Source organism: Taurulus bubalis, assembly GCF_910589615.1.
Source record: "Taurulus bubalis genome assembly, chromosome: 16".
NCBI lineage: Eukaryota > Metazoa > Chordata > Actinopteri > Perciformes > Cottidae > Taurulus > Taurulus bubalis.
Window position 1 is genome coordinate 9,868,784 of NC_136604.1, and position 19,040 is coordinate 9,887,823.

The 19,040-nt window shown below is 40.2% G+C and overlaps 1 protein-coding gene across 1 annotated transcript in view; it reads left to right on the forward strand.

Moving 5' to 3' along the window:
- Window positions 1–19,040, forward strand: part of csmd3b (CUB and Sushi multiple domains 3b) — a gene marked incomplete at both ends in the record, with an annotated part of 320,436 nt that overhangs the window by 102,313 nt on the left and 199,083 nt on the right. The window contains one exon of the mRNA XM_079231867.1: window positions 227–339. Within this exon, the coding sequence (XP_079087993.1) occupies window positions 227–339 (113 nt within the window). The remainder of the gene's footprint in view (window positions 1–226; window positions 340–19,040) is intronic.

A 19,040-nucleotide genomic window follows, 5' to 3' on the forward strand; every position in this document is an offset into this window, starting at 1 on the left:
CCATCTTTATGTTTTCTAATAATGGAGAGTTAATCATGTGGCCCAGTGGCTCTAAGCCAGACAGTGTACTGGTAAGAGCAAATATCAGAGATAGGAGTGTATTCATTAATATGGTGACCATAGTTCAGTGTTCCTTGACCAGTAAAGAAGAGCTAAAAGGATTGTGTGTTTTTCTTGTAAGTTGAATGTGTTTAATGTCAACACATTCTTCTTTGTGTTTCCACAGGCTAACAGGTTTCCAGATTCCTACACCTGTCACCAGCACGGGGAACGTCTTCTCTTTGAGGTTGACCAGTGACTTTGCTGTCTCTGCACATGGCTTCAAACTCAACTACGAAGGTCAGTCAGCGTCTATCTGTGTTTGTGTGCGTGAGAATGTGTAGGCTGTCTTTCAGCGTTGACATCGTTGAGAAAAAAGAACAATGTAAATGAACAACAACAAGCTAATTACCAAATGTCAGATAACAGTCCATAGCTCACATAATGTGGGTTTGAGCCATGTAAGAAACAAAGAAGGCGTTCAGACAGCAGAGCTCCCTGGGTAGACCCCTTGCTTTTGAATGCAGAAGTAATTGAGCAGGTGCACTGTGTGTTGTTTACCCGGATCAACCCCTGTTGATTTTTGCTCGACACATTTTACTTAGAGAAACCTAAATACCACACATTGAACCTTCAAACATAAGGTTATATGTGTTTCTTTTGGTCAGACTTTACTTTAAGTCCCCCTATTTAAAATATGTGAGCTGTATTCGTATTTGATGAATAGGTTTTAACAGACTATAATGTAAGTAATGTAAGTTTATATTTTCAAATCTTTATCCATGTTCAGTATTGGTCAGCAATTACAGTTTCTCCAATAAAGACATTATTTACTGTCTTTTAATTTAACAGTCTTTACAATAGTGTCATTCAACAACTGTTCATTCACCAGCATCCGTTTATGGGGGCTGAATAATGGGACTTGGATTAAAGTTTTTTTTTATGTTGCAGACATGGCGTACATGATTTATTTTCAATTCTTTGGTCAGGCCATTCAGATTTTGAAAGTTTTCAAAGGAAGCTGCCATGTTCTGAACTCAAGCACCCCGACTCCTTTACCCTCAGCGCAGTAAAGGACTTCCTAATGGGTGACAAGTTCATTCCTTTTCAACATGGCAGGCTGTCAAATCCAAAGAGAGAAAGGAAAAGCATAGACAGAGCAGGACACAGAATGAGAGCATCTTCGAGCCGTGACATTATAGGCCTGAGGGACGGAAACAGGGTTTTGTGGTCGTATTTACGTCTTAGAACAACAATCTAGATCTAGATGGAAAGATCTTACCAACTGCACATATTGATTAACTTCAGCTGAAACAGAGACCTTCTCTTTCTGACACATGGGACTTAAAATATTAAATAAATATTTCACTTAAAAAAAAAAATCCATATTTGCTATGTTTTTGTTAGTACAGAGATTTAACATTTTTAACAAAGAAATAATGTGGGTGATACTTCCAGAGAGAACTTGGCCCGTTGCAGGGGTAGCTATAGCGTCCCCTTTTGCCCTCTGCCTTCAGGCCTTGCGTAAACATCACGGTACCATTTTCACAGATGAAAGAAGAGATATGAATGGTTGAAGTGATGGTTAAAATTAGAACTCACTATGTATCAGCACCATGTCCTGTGTGCATTAACGATTTCAGATTAGATTTAGATTAGAACAACTTTGATGTCCTCAATGAGGCAGTTAGTTCCGGAGCATAAAACAGAGGAGCATAAAATTGTCTACCGGAGGCACACGCATGATACAATGCAAATCAACAAAACAACAATTATTTATCTCCTTGCCATCCTCTGTGATGTGTTGAGATGTCATTTAAAAGGACACAGTGCGAGACATTTACTTACCACAGTAGATCACACGCATTAAACATTATGTTTCACAAAATGCAATGTCATTACCCATACTTTTGATTCACATTATAATCATATAGTTATCGTTACACATCTGAATACTCTGCTGCAATGCATATATTAAAGTGGGAGAGGCAAACAGTTAGTGTCTGAGATGTAGTTTTGGGCAGTTAAAGTAGTCAAACCTATTCAGGCCTGTTGAAAATAACTATCCCTGGTGTAATATTTAATGTATATTGAATGTGTTTGAATGAGTTCTGTTCACTAACTTTCAGATGACAGCTTGTTCACATTTATATGCATGCATAGACACACACACGCACACACACACAACACTCACATAGTGTTGGTCACAGCTGGTTGCTGTTGAAAATGACTGCTTAACGGTCTCTCTGTGTGTCCCTCTGCATCCTTCTAAGGGCCTTTGTGCTTGTCTGAATGCAGGTTGGATGGTCGGTGGTTGTTCAGTGTGTTGATACGTGTGTCTGGTGTGCCGCATAATGACAATATCACTGATTGCAAAGTGCTTTGCTGAAAGTCTTCACACATGCTGCATCCGAATTTGAGTGTGCATAACTGTGTGTGTTTGTGCTACTTGTACGTCCAAGCAGTTGTCCCAGATTTGTTCACTGGCACTAATTTCCACTTCCTACTTGGCCCATGTTGATGCTGTGTGCTTCTCTATAGGCACGTGTAATATGTCTGTGTGTGTGTGTGTGTGTGTGTGTGTGTGTGTGTGTGTGTGTGTGTGTGTGTGTGTATGTTGCAACACAGAAAGAATTTGCTCCAGGGGATTCATGAAGAGTTCCTTGTTTCCGATACGTTCAGCTGTTTGACTACCTCCGCGTGTGTGAGACAGAGAGTGTGTACTCACGCTTGGCTTTCACAAAAATGCAACATTATGCTGATGATCTGTCTGTGTCTCTATATTCGGCATTCATAATGTCCAAAACACGCGGCTTGGCTGTGAATTCATTCAGAGAGGAGGATATTTTTTTCAGAAGGAATGATCCACCCTGGTTTGGACAATTTTTGGCAAATCATCTTTACTCCATGTAATCCTCCTGCCTAATCTGCTCCTGGAGCCAATTCAGATGTTAGATCTCTGCAGGTATTGCATTAGCATTGTCAAAAATACATTTTTAGACAATAACTGGAATAAATCATCACTATTATTGATGAAAGTACAAAATAAGATTTTTAACCACAATAGGAACTTCTAAAATGAGTGGTTTCATATCTCTCACACACACACACACACACACACACACACACACACACACACACACACACACACACCAATTTGTGTATGAATGCTAGTCCTGGCACCTTGCTATCGCTGTACAGTCCATTTACTCACACACAATACTTACACATTACCGATCTGACTACGCTCCCCCCCCATATGCAAATCCAGATTTTCTATTGCAATTTAATTGTGCATACATTACCAATGCAAGTATGTATTAATCTGATTCAATTTCTAGCGATTTTAATACAAATATTGATCCTGTTCAAGATACCGTCAATTGGAGCATAAAAACAATAGGCAGATTTCTGCAGCATCACAAGTGATGCAGTCTCTGTCGACGGAACGAAGGCGACACTCTGGGTTTATCAAAACGTTGATGATGCAACCCCTCAGCTTTGGTCATGAGCTCCCAGTCATGACAAACAGAGCGAGATCACAGTCAAACTGTGTTCACTTTGCAGCGTGACTCAACTGAAGGATGAGGGGGAGAAGTTAAGAAATATAGAAAGGAGGTCGGAGTTCTTCACATTGGATTATATTATATAACATTCCCGGCACGTCAAACCAGGAGGGGCCCTGAGGAACACCCAGAAGATGCTGGAGGGCTCACCTGGCCTGTGAACGCCTCGGGACTCACAAGCCCAAGAGGAGCTGCAGGATGTGGATGGGGAGGACGGCTCTGCTCAACCTGCTGAGACTTTGGAGCTGGATGCTCTTAAGAGAAAGTATAAATGGACAGATGGATGAATGGATTGCCGCATTGTATCAGTACATTATAGAACAGAGATACATGGAAAAGGTTCATTCATCGATCGCTCAATAGGAGGGGATTTTGCAATTGGCAAGGCAAAGGTATAGTCGTGTGGCTCCATCCTTTTCAGCCTGCCTGCTTGGTGGGATACACTTTGATGTAATCCTTGAACATTTTATCCTCTTCCTCTGAAGACTGTCGGGTCATAACTAATTCATAGACCAGCACATACCATACGGTGTGTATAGATGCAGAGAGAGAAAGAGAACAATGTATTATTTAGCATGATGTCAGAGGCAGTTTGATATTATGCTGATGAGACAGAATCATAGATTATCAGAGCCCTTAGACACACACTCTCACACACACACACACACACAAACACACACACACACACACACACACACACACACTGCCTCAGCATGGTCATTGTTGAAGAATTATTCCTTTTGTTTCCTATTACTCCTCCTCCTCTGCACGACCTTGTTCATCTGCATACATCAGAATCAGCTTTATTGGCCATGTGTCATTACACATACATGGAATTTGACTCCGGTTTCACGTAGCTCTTCATACACAATATACAATAAACAAGATAAATATAAAAAAGACATTAAAAACAACAGAGACAAAAAGACAATTAAAGACAACAGTAGTCAAAATAGTGCAAGGTAGTGCAGATGGAGGAGTCTGATTAATTGTTCATCGGAGCGACGGCCAGTGGAAAGAAGCAGTTCCTGTGTCTGGTGGTTTTGGCGTACAGTGCTCTGTAGCGCCTACCAGAGGGGAGGAGTTGGAACAGCTTGTGTCCAGGGTGTGATCATCTACTCTTATTCGTATTTTTGAATATGATTTTACCTTTATTGACTTGTGTTTTTGACTGTATTGAAAGACAAAAACTCAAGTACATAATAAACAAAATAGTAGCAAAAACGTTGAAAGAAAAATAGTAAATGATTGGAGATAGTAGGTTTTATGTTCCTCTATAGACAATATGAAAGTACATCTTTTAGACATTTTCATATGAGAACAACAACTGTATGACACAAGTTACATAAAGCATTGCAGTTATATTAAGCGCTGTATGCGATTTTGTTGTTGTTTTTCTTGTTGCCCAGAGGCACATCATGTACAGACATGGAGATGCATACCATACAGAAGCAGACACGCAGCTCCCAGATGTATTTATGCCTCTCAGAACATGGACTGGAGAACATGTTCTTCAGCCTCGGACATTGCTGCCATGTGACCAACAAGCCAGCAGAGATTTCACTTCACTCTCCTCATCCCCAACTTCTCTTCACTTGTGCTGTTTTTCATCTTCTTCTCTGCACTCACATTATCTGTTTGTTTTTCTCTTTTTTGTGACTAGCAGGGATACACTTGTATACCTTCATTTACACTAACCACAGAGGGTTTTCATAGTTCCTCAAGAGAAGGCATGAACAAAGATGAACAAAATATAGAACGGAAAACACATTCAATGGAAAATGGTTTCAGGTGCACAACACACTCGTGTTTATTTCTTCATTTCAAACAAAAGCAGGAACATCAGGTTCCCACAGAGTCTATCACAGTCAGACATAGTCAGACACAAATCTGTTTTATTGGCAAAATAAATCCTGGTTGATTTAGATTTTCTATTTTAGTGAAAACAATTGAATTGAGCTCAGCGTTTAGCATTCTGGAGTCTTTTTGTTGATGCATAGTGAATCGTAAAGCAACTGGAGGTATAAATTCTGACTGGAGAAGGGATGGAGAGAGTGGAATTGGTCCAAATGAAATAAGATAAATGGATGAATTATCTTCTTTCGATCGGTCTACTCCTTAACCTTCATCTTTTTGGGGGGTTTGAAAATTGTATTTTTGCAAACAAACAGTTCGCTGCTGGCTGCAGGTTAAACACTTTGGGAGCTCTCACTGGCCAGATGTCACTTACATCAATGGACCCTTCTGCATCTGGGCATTTATCCATCAGTTCCACCCAATATCATGGAGAGTTACTTACTCACAGATGTTTACAGCCAATCCACTGACCTTCTGGCCACTCACTTATTTCCTCAATTTGCTCAGCTTCCAGCTTGATATAAAATTATTCAGATTTTTTTAGGAAGGAGCTAATATATGTCTTGCTTTCACTTCTACATTGTTGTGTTCATCTTTTGATTTACTGATCTTTGACTTCCATATGTTTCATCATCACTTTGTTGTCAACTGCATGGAAACACATGAGCAGCAATGAAGGGATTAGCACACTTCTAAAATGTTTGTCTTGACAAGTACCCTATAAAATAAGGAGGAACCGTGAGTAAAATGAAACAAAAGAAGTGTGCTGTTATTGTTAGAACTGGGTTTAATCTCTTTCCACATATAGATCAGGAAACAAGCATCTTTTGTTGTGAAAGCTATCCGATATTTTTCATCTACTGCATCAATTATGTTTCAGGCTCGGGCACTATTTACCAGCCACGGCAGTGAACACGAGCCAACAACATTCAATCCTCCCAGTGATGAGTCTGATCAGACTGCTGCATGCATGGCCACTGAAACCAGATCCTCTGGGGAAACACTTCATGAAATGTTCAGTTTGAATGATTGTGCAACTGATGGGAAATGTTCCAGAGTAAACCCAACAGTTGGGGCTGAATCCCAGTTAGAAAAGTGTGTGCGTTCATAGAGGCGGCTATTAAAAGAGCATTCCACCCTTCTCTGTGTCGGATCCCTTATCAGCGCTTGATTGATTGATTTTGACTCTAGTCTCTTTGACTTGAACATGATCTGATTGTATAAGTCAAGTGCGTGCGTGTGTGTGTCCTTACATCTGAGCGCATACTTCAGTGATGTATATTTCCCCGACAGTGTTTGTGTGTGTTTGTGCGTCCACGCGTGCGTGTGCATGTGATTGAGGTTCTGGCTGTGGCTTCTCTGATCTTTATCAAAGAGACCTGAGGGGACTGATAATATCCACTCCTCTATCATCCATCCATCCATCCATCTGTCTGTCTGTCTGTCTGTCTGTCTTCTTTCTTACTTTCATTGATCATTCAGTCTGTCTCTCCATCCCTCAATTCAACAATTGAATCTAGGTCAGTTAATGGCATCCTGGGAAAGAGAAGGTGACCCCCATAGTGGAGGTTGGTTGAAGGAGCTGCACTTTAATAGGATTTTGAAGGTGATAATATAGTATATGATATTATTAAAAATAATATACATACATTCATAATATTCAGATTTCCAGACACAACTGCAAACATTTCAGTATGTGTTGTACATTTTGTCATTGCAAGTGTTAAGAACATAGCAGGAGGGGAAGCTTAGTGGTCTCAGTTTGTAATGGGAGTATAATCCTTATCTTTTGTCCAGTTGTTTAATATGACACGTCCTTTTGTGTGGATATTATTGGACTTTAAATTTGTATAAAGCACATCATTTGACACCACCAGTAAGCCGGTAAAGTTTTACTTTAACTTTCTCTGGAAGAGTGAAAAGACTCGGGCTGTGCCTGTTGATGGAGTCTAAACTACTGCTCCAACACTATATTCTGTAATTTGCTGCCACAGTGTCCCAAAGATGTTTGGGGAAACCACTGGAAACGGTCAGAGTTCGATGCAATAGAGCAAAGAATATAACCCGAGCAAGCTAACTGAATATTCTGTTTTAAACATTGTTGTATATAGCTCCTCTGTCTGGGGCCATGGCACCTCCTTTATTTTTAAACACCTCCTTGGAACTGATGGTGTAATTTGTTGGAGTCTCGAACAGTCCCACGCTTTCCCCCTCAGGCATGTTCTTTCCTTGGGAAGCCCAGTGTTCTCATCTTGGAGAGTCCCAACCTTTTGACACCAGTATTTCCAGGGTCTTACAAAGCTCATTTTTTAAAAGCTGATGTGATCAACTCATACTATTATCACTTGTTCTAATATAATAACCTCGTAGATGTGTGCTTAACACATTGAATATATTTGATCGTGCTGACTTACGATGACCAATCCACTCCAACGTCATCATCAGCAGGAATTTGAATAACTGTTTTGTTCCATGTTTCCATAGGATTGTCGAGTTTTAGTTTTTAATTTGACATACCTTCCTTTGCAATTTTTTTTTATATGTGATGGAAAAGTAAACCACAAAAACAGATTGAAAGCAAAACAAATTACAGATCTTACTGTTGTGCTTGAACATTTAAGAAATAAACTGAATGATCAGGAGAGGAGATTCCAGTAACAATATGGCAGCATCTACTGAATGCATGGATGGACAGTTTTCATAGAGCTAACAGCTTTTCTTCTTTTTTTTGTTCTGTATCTATATTTGTCTCCCATGCCCCCCCATCGATTGTACACAATCTGTACATTTAGCACTCACAATATACCCAGTACAAAAGTAAACCTGTGTGCCAGCATTGTACTCCACATTGATCTTGTTATTAATCAAGACCACTGTTTGAAGGTCTGGTATTGAAATCCACTGCATTCGTACTTCATTCTCAGACAAAGAGGACTCTGCATCTGTAGCTACGTTCATGCAGTATATGAGGAATGAGAATGGAATAAGTCACCTTTTTCCCTGGAAAACAGTGTTTTTACTGTCCAGTTAGGTAGTGTGTGTGTGTGTGTGTGTGTGTGTGTGTGTGTGTGTGTGTGTGTGTGTGTGTGTGCCTGTGTCATATGCACGTATTCCTGTGTTTATTCGGTATCGCATGCAAGTGAGAAGTGTGTGAGATTTTGGAAAACTAGTGAGATGGTTGCATACTATATATAAGGAGTAAGGAAAAGCAGTGAGGGCAAGACGAGGAAAAGCAATTAGAGGAAGGCAGGGAAGAAAGAGAACCGTAAGAGAATATAGAAGAGAAGAAAAAGACGAGAGAAGCAAACCTGCACTGAGACAGCAGAAGCGAGTCAGGAATAGGAGCGGAAAGAAGACGAGAGGAGGAACTCCCGGTTATAATGTAATGTGCTTCATGCTTTCTAGTTGAATGGGAGGAATCAATGCTGTTTTAAAGCTGTGTGTGAGTGTTCATTATTTACAGTGTGAATGCAGCTCCTCCCCATTCCAACAGCAGCAAGGTCAGATTTAACGTGGGGCCATCAATCAGAACAATCACACACAGCACAGTGTGGAGAGCAGAGTGTGTAAGGCAGACTTTTGAAGGCACATTTGGGTTTTAAATTCATTTCTCCGTCTACCAATCTTCCACTTTTTAGTTAGTACGGATCATGTCCCAAAAGCATCAAAACGCAATGAAAAAACATGAGTAATACAAATGTCAGCAGCCACCAGTAACTCATACACCTCTAAATCAGTGACTTTTGATGCTCACATCTGTGGCCATACAGCATTTGCAACCCACTGTAAAACACAGTAGTTTGCATATGTTTTAACAAACCACAAGCCTGTTGACAGAATTGTGACTCATTCATATATCTCATCAAACAAGCTCTTTTAGATATTTTACTTTATTGAATTGCCTTGTTGTTTTCTGTTGAGGTTGGTCCCAATCTCATTTAAATAACAAAGCACAATAAAAACCATTCTCAAGTGTTCATGTATTTAGCATTATCGTAATCTAATTTAATTTTTGAATGAGAAATCATATATGGCAAAGGCTCCAAGATCCTTCATTTTGTGGATAGACAACATACCGTAGATAATAGTATTTATCACAGGGTCATGCTGACATGGCCCTTTAATACATAAAGTAGCAAACAATGAATGGGTTTTCAGTGCTATAGAGAAAGAAGTGGTAACTATCTGGATCATTATATATCATTCTATAATTTTATGCTACAAAATAGCTGCCAAATCTCCTAGTGTCCGGCCTTCAATGACTGTCCAAACAATTTATACTGGATAAAGTAATTACAGTAAATGCCTGCCAAACATCTTTTCATCTGGCTAAGCAGGACACTATAGGTGCCTCACATCACAAAAGTCGTGCAAATGACAAAATAATGTGATGCTTGGATGAAATCAACCAATTCCATGACAGAGTTTATAAAGAACTGCCGAATATTGTGCTGCCTTGAAAGGTATACGTGTCTAACATCAAAGACCGTCCAAAAAAACATCAGCAGCCTGAGTAAAGTCAGGTCTTCCAGTGCCTAGATTGGCAAGATAGGAATTTGACTCTAAAAGAAGTCCAACACATTATATATTGGCCTCATATCTGAATGCTATTTAATCCTGTGATGGAATTATAGAGATCGGTTTCCGAACCCTGTCGGTGCCAGGACAGGATAGAATTTACATCAAATGATATATTGATTTGATATTCAGATCTGTCAGACAACCACCGGCCACCTGGCTAAAATATGGGCTGTGCTGGTACATAGTTAATATCACTGTGTGTGTGTGTGTGTGTGTGTGTGTGTGTGTGTGTGTGTGTGTGTGTGTGTGTGTGTGTGTGTGTGCGCGCGCGTGTGTGTGTGTGTGTGTGTGTGTGTGTGTGTGTGTGTGTGTGTGTGTGTGTGTGAGTTGATAATAATATAGCCTCCTGGCCAATGTCAGTCCATTATTCAGCTTTATATCAGCCAACCAATCAAACGGCCTCCCTTCAGGGTCACCACCTCGGCCCATCCAATCAGCTTCTCCTGCCAAGCAGGAAGGAATGTCACCTGATTAGCATAACCAGAAAATGAGCAGGGTCATGCTGACGTGGCGGTTTCTGATGCCGTGGGTCAGACAGCACTCGGAGGAAGAATTTAGACAAAATGTATCCCTCAACACTGTCAGCCAATCAAAGAGGTTCTTCTCCAAATGTAACACCAACCCATTAAATGTGATAAGGGACCGAAACTGAATGATCTCTTACCACCTCAAGCTGCTTCTCATCAGCAGATTTCACTATTTAAGGGCATTCCCTGGGGTTCTCTCTCAATATTTAATCGTCTAATTAATTGTTAAAAATGACTATCAGCGCTGTATCCTGCAGCCCCTGTGGTCTGCTTTCTATCAGCAGATTTTGTTATTTCACTATCCCACTGCTTTTAATATCTTAAATACTGCCTACTAGGAAGGAGAACAGTAATACAACAGGGGAAGTGCAGTAACTCAGCACCTTCAGCTCTGTTCGACTGCTCGACTGATTCATTGGATTTAGTTTCTCTCTTTTGATACAGTCAGGAATTTGTGTTTCACGAAAGTTTTCATATGTTCACTTTAGATTACATCACGACACAGGAATTCAACCCATCGTAGGATGTTGCTACTTTGACTTGATATTCTTGACATCTTGTCTATTTAATGAGCATATCTGGATGACACTTTGTAGCCAGTCTCTAAAATACATATTTTTTAACAGGATTGAACATTGTTCATACGTTGTAATGCTTTTAAAGTAATGGAACTTTGTGCACGGAGCATTTTTGATTCAATACCGATGTAAAAGTAAATAGTATATACAACTGCAAAGCCAATATTAAAATCTTTGGGGAGAATAGTATCGTAACACCAGATTCTGATCGTATACAGTCAGCTGTGGAAGAAAAAGAAGTGAATTTCATTAAAATAACTCCTTTACTTTGCAGCAGATAAGCAACAGAGTTGTGCCTTGTGATGTCTCTGCCTGTCACAACAGATAGTTTCGATTATTGAAGTTTTTTCACAACTTTGTTACAAATTCAATCCCCAGAGACTGCACCCCCAAATACACACAATAATAATAAAAAAAAAATAACACAATGCTATGATGTGCGCTGAGTGAAATATATTAGTCTTGTGAAGAGGGAACACTTGAGTTATGGTTGTACGATGAGTGTAGTACAGCATGTTCAACAAAGACTGGTGACAGAGGAATAGATGATAAAGGAAGAAGAGAGTAAAAGGAACAGGATGGAAAGCAGTTGAAAGGACTGAGACAGGACAGAGGCCGGCTGTTTATATCTTCAAGTGTACTTCAGCCCATGTATCGTCTCAGCCGTTGTGTGAGGTTGAACTTGTACATTTTCTGTGTGGACTTTCTTAAGCACCCATCATTTGGAGTAACATTAATAAGAAAGAAAGACAGTTGTCTGTGGTTCGGTACCTATTGATCCATCTATTTCCGTTAGTTTCATATCCTTTATTTAATGGGAAAGTCATACAATATTTTTAACTCCACAATTTGCATTCTGTCTGGTTTTCAGACACTATAAGTATAATCATTGCCATTATAAGTCAGATGATTACTCAGCTCCGTTTGTTTCGGTTGGTTGGTTTCACAGTTAAGGTGAATTTTGAGTGTGTGTTTTTTTTAATGTGTGTCGGCTTCTGTCAGTCAGCTTTCTGGAGGGGGGGGTGCTTGATGTTGACTTTAATAAGTCACGCCACAGTAACCGCAGCTTTTAGATATTACACACATGCTGGTTCCACACACACAAAGCGAACTAGCTAGCTCTCCTCGCTGGTGCAACCAAGCAACACACACACACACACACACACACACACACACACACACACACACACACACACACACACACACACACATATGTTATCACACGTGCACACACTTAAAGACAAACTAAGTATGCTTATATAAAATATGCACAGTGTACCTCAGAGTATGGCTACAGTTGTCAGTCACTGTAGACACACACACACCTACACACACACAGAAATTGACAATGACTGTCTCTAAAGGCAATGTTCTGTACATGGGTTACCAGTTAATGTTTCATACACCACTTAACAGCATTAACCTTGCATAGCCCTCCATTGCTTTCTGCCCACTTGGTGTCAGTTTGATTAAGGACAAGCGAAAGGTCTGTCTCAAGGTATTAGAGATATAGGAACAGTAAGAGCCCTGCTAGTGCCCCCTACAGACAGCAATGTCCATTACACCCATAATACTAACTAACAGGTGGAATGATCAGCAGCATTAGCAGTAGTAGCAGCAGACCGTCAAGTATTGAGAACAGAGCTGGAGGAGAGGCCTTGGGGTCATAAGATTAAAAAATAAATAAAAGAATGTGAAGGGCGAACGTGCTGAACAACTTTCTTGATGAAACATCTTGAGTGAAAAGTTGGAAGAAAGCTGATTTCCATCTTTAAATGTGTTTCTGTGTTTGTTTTCTCGAAACACCTTTATGCCCGTTTCAAACAGACAACGTAAATAGAGAATTGTGGTGGTGAAGAAGTAGTTGAAGTTTGAAGAGCCCAGTTTCACACAAAAGCAATTTAAATTGGTCCCAAGGGAGGTTAGATGGGGCATGATGGTCAGTGTTTGTTTGGGTTTGAAATGGCAAATTGACCTTACCATCTGCCAGCTTTGGAGCATCATGTCTTTATCCCATCAAGTAAACCACCAGTTCTGTAAAATTCCTTCTGTGCTACCCTCTCCTCTCCTCTCCTCTTCTATTGTCAAGCAATAGTCTCCCTGAGGTCAAGGTCATTGTTTTGGTATCTATCTGACTCAATACTATACTGAGAATGGCTTATAGCTAGAAGCCTTCGACAAAAGGGAGAGGATGGATTGAAAGACAAAAGTTGATTTTTGAAGACAAAGTAGTTGGTAGAGATACTAAGAGTGCTCTGGTATTGATCCGCACAAAAAGGTCTTCTGAGAGGACACACTCATTTACTCTGTTCTGTTCAATGACAGCTATGACATCGGACTCTTTTTTGAAAACATTTCTCTCTCTCTTTCTTTCTCTGTGTGTGTTTCTCTCTTTTGCTTTATTTTTAATGGATATTTATTTAGTTTTAGGAACATACAGTAAGTTGTGCCAGTTATGTCTTGTGTCTCTCTTTTATTTCTGAACTCTCTGTCGGTCTCTCTGGCAACCTTTGAGGTGAACCTATCCTTCAGATGACAGCGGTGTGAGTGTCAGTACAAATCTGTGTGTGTCAGTGTGTGCATGTGTCACAGTGCAGTGGAGCTTTAGCAGAGTGACAGTGATGTCAGTCACATAACGATTTCCTATTGGCTGTCGGCCCCTGAGGCCTAACGACCTGTTATTGATCCGACCAATTAGCATTCACACATTTAATTAATACTGAAGCCTGATGCGCAGACACAAGCGCGCACACACACAAACACAGAATAACACACACACACACACACACACAAAGTTTTAATTAATACTGAGCAGAGGGGTGGCTGTAAGAAGAGATAAGAGAAGAGGTCGGAGGGAGAGATGGAATGCGTGAGACGGAGAAGAAAAGGGTCAGGAAAGCCAGTGTAGCCCCCTTGATATAAGGAGTTATGGTACGACAGAGCTCAATGATCTCCTGACCTTTGAGATTATAAACAAGTTTCCCTTTGTGCATTGAGAAAAATGCTATGACGTTAAGGTGTAACCTTAAGTGTGACGCCGAGGCCATGAGGATGATCACTGCATACCTGTTGAACGTACTAGTAAACAAAAACAGCACTGTACACAAAGATAAGGCAACCAGCTGCATTTCCAAGCATTGCATTTGCCAAAATGAAGTCCCAATATATTTATTTAATATGACCATCGACAGTAAGTCAGTGAAATAAAAAGCTTTCTGCTTTTGCAATGCCTGCACACACTGGACCTTGTACCATCTTGTCTGATCACGTCCTTTGGAGCTGATTTGTTCAGAAAGACGGAGTCCACCCATGTTAGGTCAGATAAAATGTACTGCTGTAGAGTCTACAGAAAAGGCCTAACCCATGTTCGTATTCAATCCTGATGGCTGTAGCCTGTAGACACAGGGCAATTAGTGAGAGGTTTGTGTGGTATTTCTGTGTGTCTTTGTATGGTTGTGCATCTGTCTAATGAAGTTCTGTTGGCAGGTTGTCTTTAGGGGGGAATCTAATGGTTTATTGAACCGGGCCTCAGGGAAACATTGATCACCGCATCAAGGAGCTATCCACGTTGACACACACACGCACACACACACACACACACACACACACACACACACACACACACACACACACACACACACATACACACACACACACACACACACACACACACACACACTTGAGTTGCATATTGTGCAATAACATGCACACAATAGCACCAGAGCGTGCACACTGGTGAAGTGGAGGTTAAGGGCTTATAATTGACATCCCCATGTTTATTTGTGAGCAGGGAGACTGCTATCATTATCTGCTCATTCAATTACATACAGGGAAATTGAAAGGCTAAAAATAAAATAATAATTTCATCTTTTTGACGAACGTTCTTGGATGGATATTCTATCCACAAATCTGAGATAATTGTGTTGGACAGGCCTATTGTATTTCTCCACATGATTATCTTGTTTCACCCAGTCTCATTAAGTTGTATCCCCACCCAGCTGATTTCTATCATAGGGATGTTTATATTTAACTACAATACATTTAAGAGGAGGATCATAGTATTCACGCACGCACGCATTGATGCGAGAGCATGTCCTCAGTCGTTATTTTGATCAAATCATGTTGGGATTTTTGGGGGGGATTTTAGGGTAACCAGCAGTGGTTTAGGCACATATGATTTAGTAAACATTATCCCAATACATTTACTTTCATACTGTACTTTCAACACCAGTATAATCTGGGTATTTCCTTGCACCAATCAGTGATCAGTAAATTATCGTATCAGGCAGCATATACTGTCTTCATTATATGTTTTTTAGGTCCAAGAGACTGCACCAGTATTAGACCAGTTTCACCATGGCTTCATGGAGCTGCTTTGTGGCCATATTGAACACAGATCATTGTTGTTCACAAAGAACATGAAGGCACCACTAAGCCAATTCTCAGCACCGCTTTTACCTTCAGGGAGAGTGGTGCATGTGCATGTTTGATTGTCTGTGTTGTGTTGTGTAATAAATCCAGAGAGACATTAATGGTCTGTTGCTCTGAGTCCATAATGTTTGATCTCCATGAGAAGCTAAGATCATTAGCAACACAGTTGTGAGTGTATTCACTGATCTTCACAGCTGCCAGATGATCTTATGCTTTGAACCGCCGTTACATTATCGGGCAGCTCCCTTTTTCCCGCTCTCGCTCACCCTCAGAATCACCTTCTGCTGCCACTTAGTCATTTTTCCCTTCATTAATGCTTTCGTAAATCAATCATAATTACTTATAATTACACCATCACCAACCAGCTACCAATCAAAAGTGGTTTCTGGGGGATGTGCACGTGTAAAGTGTGTGTGTGTGTGTGTGTGTGTGTGTGTGTGTGTGTGTGTGTGTGTGTGTGTGTGTGTGTGTGTGTGCGTGTGTGCGTGTGCGTGTGTGTGTGTGTGTGTGCCCTGCACACTTTCACTTTATCCCGGTTACTTCTGCATCAACAAGACCGGAGCAGCTTACACAGGAACACACCTTTTCTTGCTCTTGTACAGTTCAGTCTTGAATTGTACCTTTTACTGCTCCGGCAGTCCCTTAGGAGCCAATTAGACACCCAATGCATTTTGGAAACATAAAGCGGACCGTGCCCACGTCAGTTTGTCAGCTTTACCAAATTGTAGAGTTGGGGAGAAACATTTTGGATCTGACAGTGTTAAGTGGTCATGTAATCACAAATCAAGGTGATTATTGGTGCAGAAATGGAGCTGAGTATAAAGCCAACTACCCTAAATGCTTTCCCTGCTGTAATCTGCAGAGGTGAACTTTGGCCATTATTCCTTCAAAAATACTGTAGAGTCGTACTGTGTTTAGGTACTTAGGTCTAAATTAAGCCTTTCCACTATTGAAGTTTTAAAATTGAGATCTTAACTTGCACCACAGATATTGTACGCATTCCTCTTATGCATTAAAAAAAAAGGGCATTGGCCTAAAGTATCCTCTTTAGATCAGTTTAGAGATATTATCTTACTTGGAGAATCAGGAAATGCTGTGCTTATAACACGAAGACCTCAAAGTTCAGATCTTTTTGTCCCTCTGTTAGCGATGCTCTAGTTATTATTACTTTTAAGTTGTTTCGTTAGACCAGTACCAGAGTAAAAAAAAAGGTAAATTATATGTTGCTGGTGCTTCTGCCTTGCTTCGCCACAGGGAGTCGACTCGAGACTCAAAGGGAATTTGTCTGGAATAGAGTTTGTCATCTCAACCCCTGCTGTTCCTCTTATTGAATTGTGGAGGATGATATGCGGAAGAGGCCAGAACTGTGGGTGCTTATTGTAGGACTTGCATTATTGCATTGACTGGCCTCTTGTTATGTAGTGCTGTGTTATCATCAACAATAAAGGGAAGTGTGCTCTGCCCAAACTACTCTCATCAAGCAGTGAATAATCGTGTACTCCGCTTTAGTTGAAGATATAAGATGAAGATAGAAAAAAGGGGCCAACTAAACGATTAGACTGCGCTTTTTTCTATCTTCATCACACTCTTTAAGCTTTTATTAGGAAAAGGCATGCAGTAGTTTAACACACGTATTTGTTGTTGGTTTAAAATAGACTGTAAAATTGGAAGGCTGCATTCATTCCTTCCTTAGTTCCTTCACTCTTTCCTTTTGCTCAGCATTTGCATAGCATGATCCTTAATAATGGGCTTTTCACTGCCATTTCAGATTTCATACTGTTAATGCTCTTGTGGAGAAAGGTGTCACAATTTTCAAATGGGGGATGTCTCATCTTGGCATTAATCTTTTCATATTAAAAAGCACACAGTCATGTATAATAATTCCATATCATCCTATTCAATTGTTGAGCTGTCATTCTTAGTATGTGTGGAAATCTCCTGAATCCTATTATGAATGATAGCTGCTTGACAGCTCTGCAGCAACTTTCTAACAATGGAAGGATTGTTTGAGAAAACAAATATCCCACTGTCATTATTACAAATATATATGGATGTATTATAGTTGACCTAAATTGTCTCAAAAAGTATTTATTTTTTCATCCATTACTCCAAAATCACAACTGAACTTTTTTTAAGTTTTCAGTTTGCTCAGTAAATTAAAAGCTCTGAAAATGTTCAAATCTACAGTGCACATGTGTTAAAAAGCCGATGGATATTCTAGTGTCTTAAGTTCCTTATTTCTTTGTTAAACAAAGTTAATTTAACATGAAATTGCATATCTCCGATGTACACTCTCTGAACAGAGGGGATGTATGGATCAGGTAGCGACACCGCCAATCACATCTTTCACAAATCAACCTCCGTGTGTGTGTGTGTGTGTGTGTGTGTGTGTGTGTGTGTGTGTGTGTGTGTGTGTGTGTGTGTGTCTCCAGACCGAAAGAAAAACACAAAGAGCTAAATAGCCCATTGGAGATCACAGAGGTACCCAAATGAATGAAGAGGCCCTTGATTGACTTGCTGAGTTTGAGTAATGTCGAAAGAAGGCGTTTAAAATACAAAGATTACCACACACAATGTCAAGTGTTAATTTGAAATACTGTTAAGTATTGTCAAGATGAATGAGCATTGCTAAATCCAAATAGTTTTATAAACAGAGTAACATCATTGTGAAGCTAAATCTGTGTTTTTGCTTCTGGCATTGTTGGTGGAAGACCACCTGACCACAAAAATGATGTACATCCTACGCTATTAAATTTAATTAACTTAACGGGCTGAAATTGTTTTATGACACAAGTTCTTCACAAGTCTATAAAAAGAGTTGGTCAAAGTGTTGAATAAATCAAGCTGACAGGCAACTGAATCGGAAGATGACACCCAGTGAAACCTTTTATAGTTCTAAGTGCCCAAGAACACATTTCTGTTTATTAAAGGCCTCAGGATTCATCCGTCACGGTTCTCTACAGTCCTTATAAACCTTACATATTTTATGGAAAATGTCTCAAAAAGAATTTCTGAAATTCATTTTTCAGATGGTGTAAATGGAAATCCATGTACATGGTGTCTTGTTACAAATCATATATGCATTATTTTCAAGCGTTTCAGCATTTATTATGTTCCGCCATCAAACCTGGTTCATCTTTTATAGAAGTTACTGCTGAGGGAGGCGTAAAGCCTCCAAACTCATTGAATCATCCTTCTCTGTCTCTGCCTCTCTTTCCTTTCCCCGTCTCTCTATTTGTCTCTTTCCCTATGTCATCGCTGTCCTTCACTCCCCCTCTCCAATCCTCCAGCCTGCGGTGTCATCTGTCTCACTAAAAACTCTGAAAGCATGGCAGCATTTTCTCTTTTTTTCGAGAACTTACTCTTACTCTTAGCTCTTACTTTTTACCCACCACTCAGTTTTTTTCTCTCCCATCTTTCTTTTCCCCTCTCCATCTCGTGCTCCCTGTACCCGGACTCCG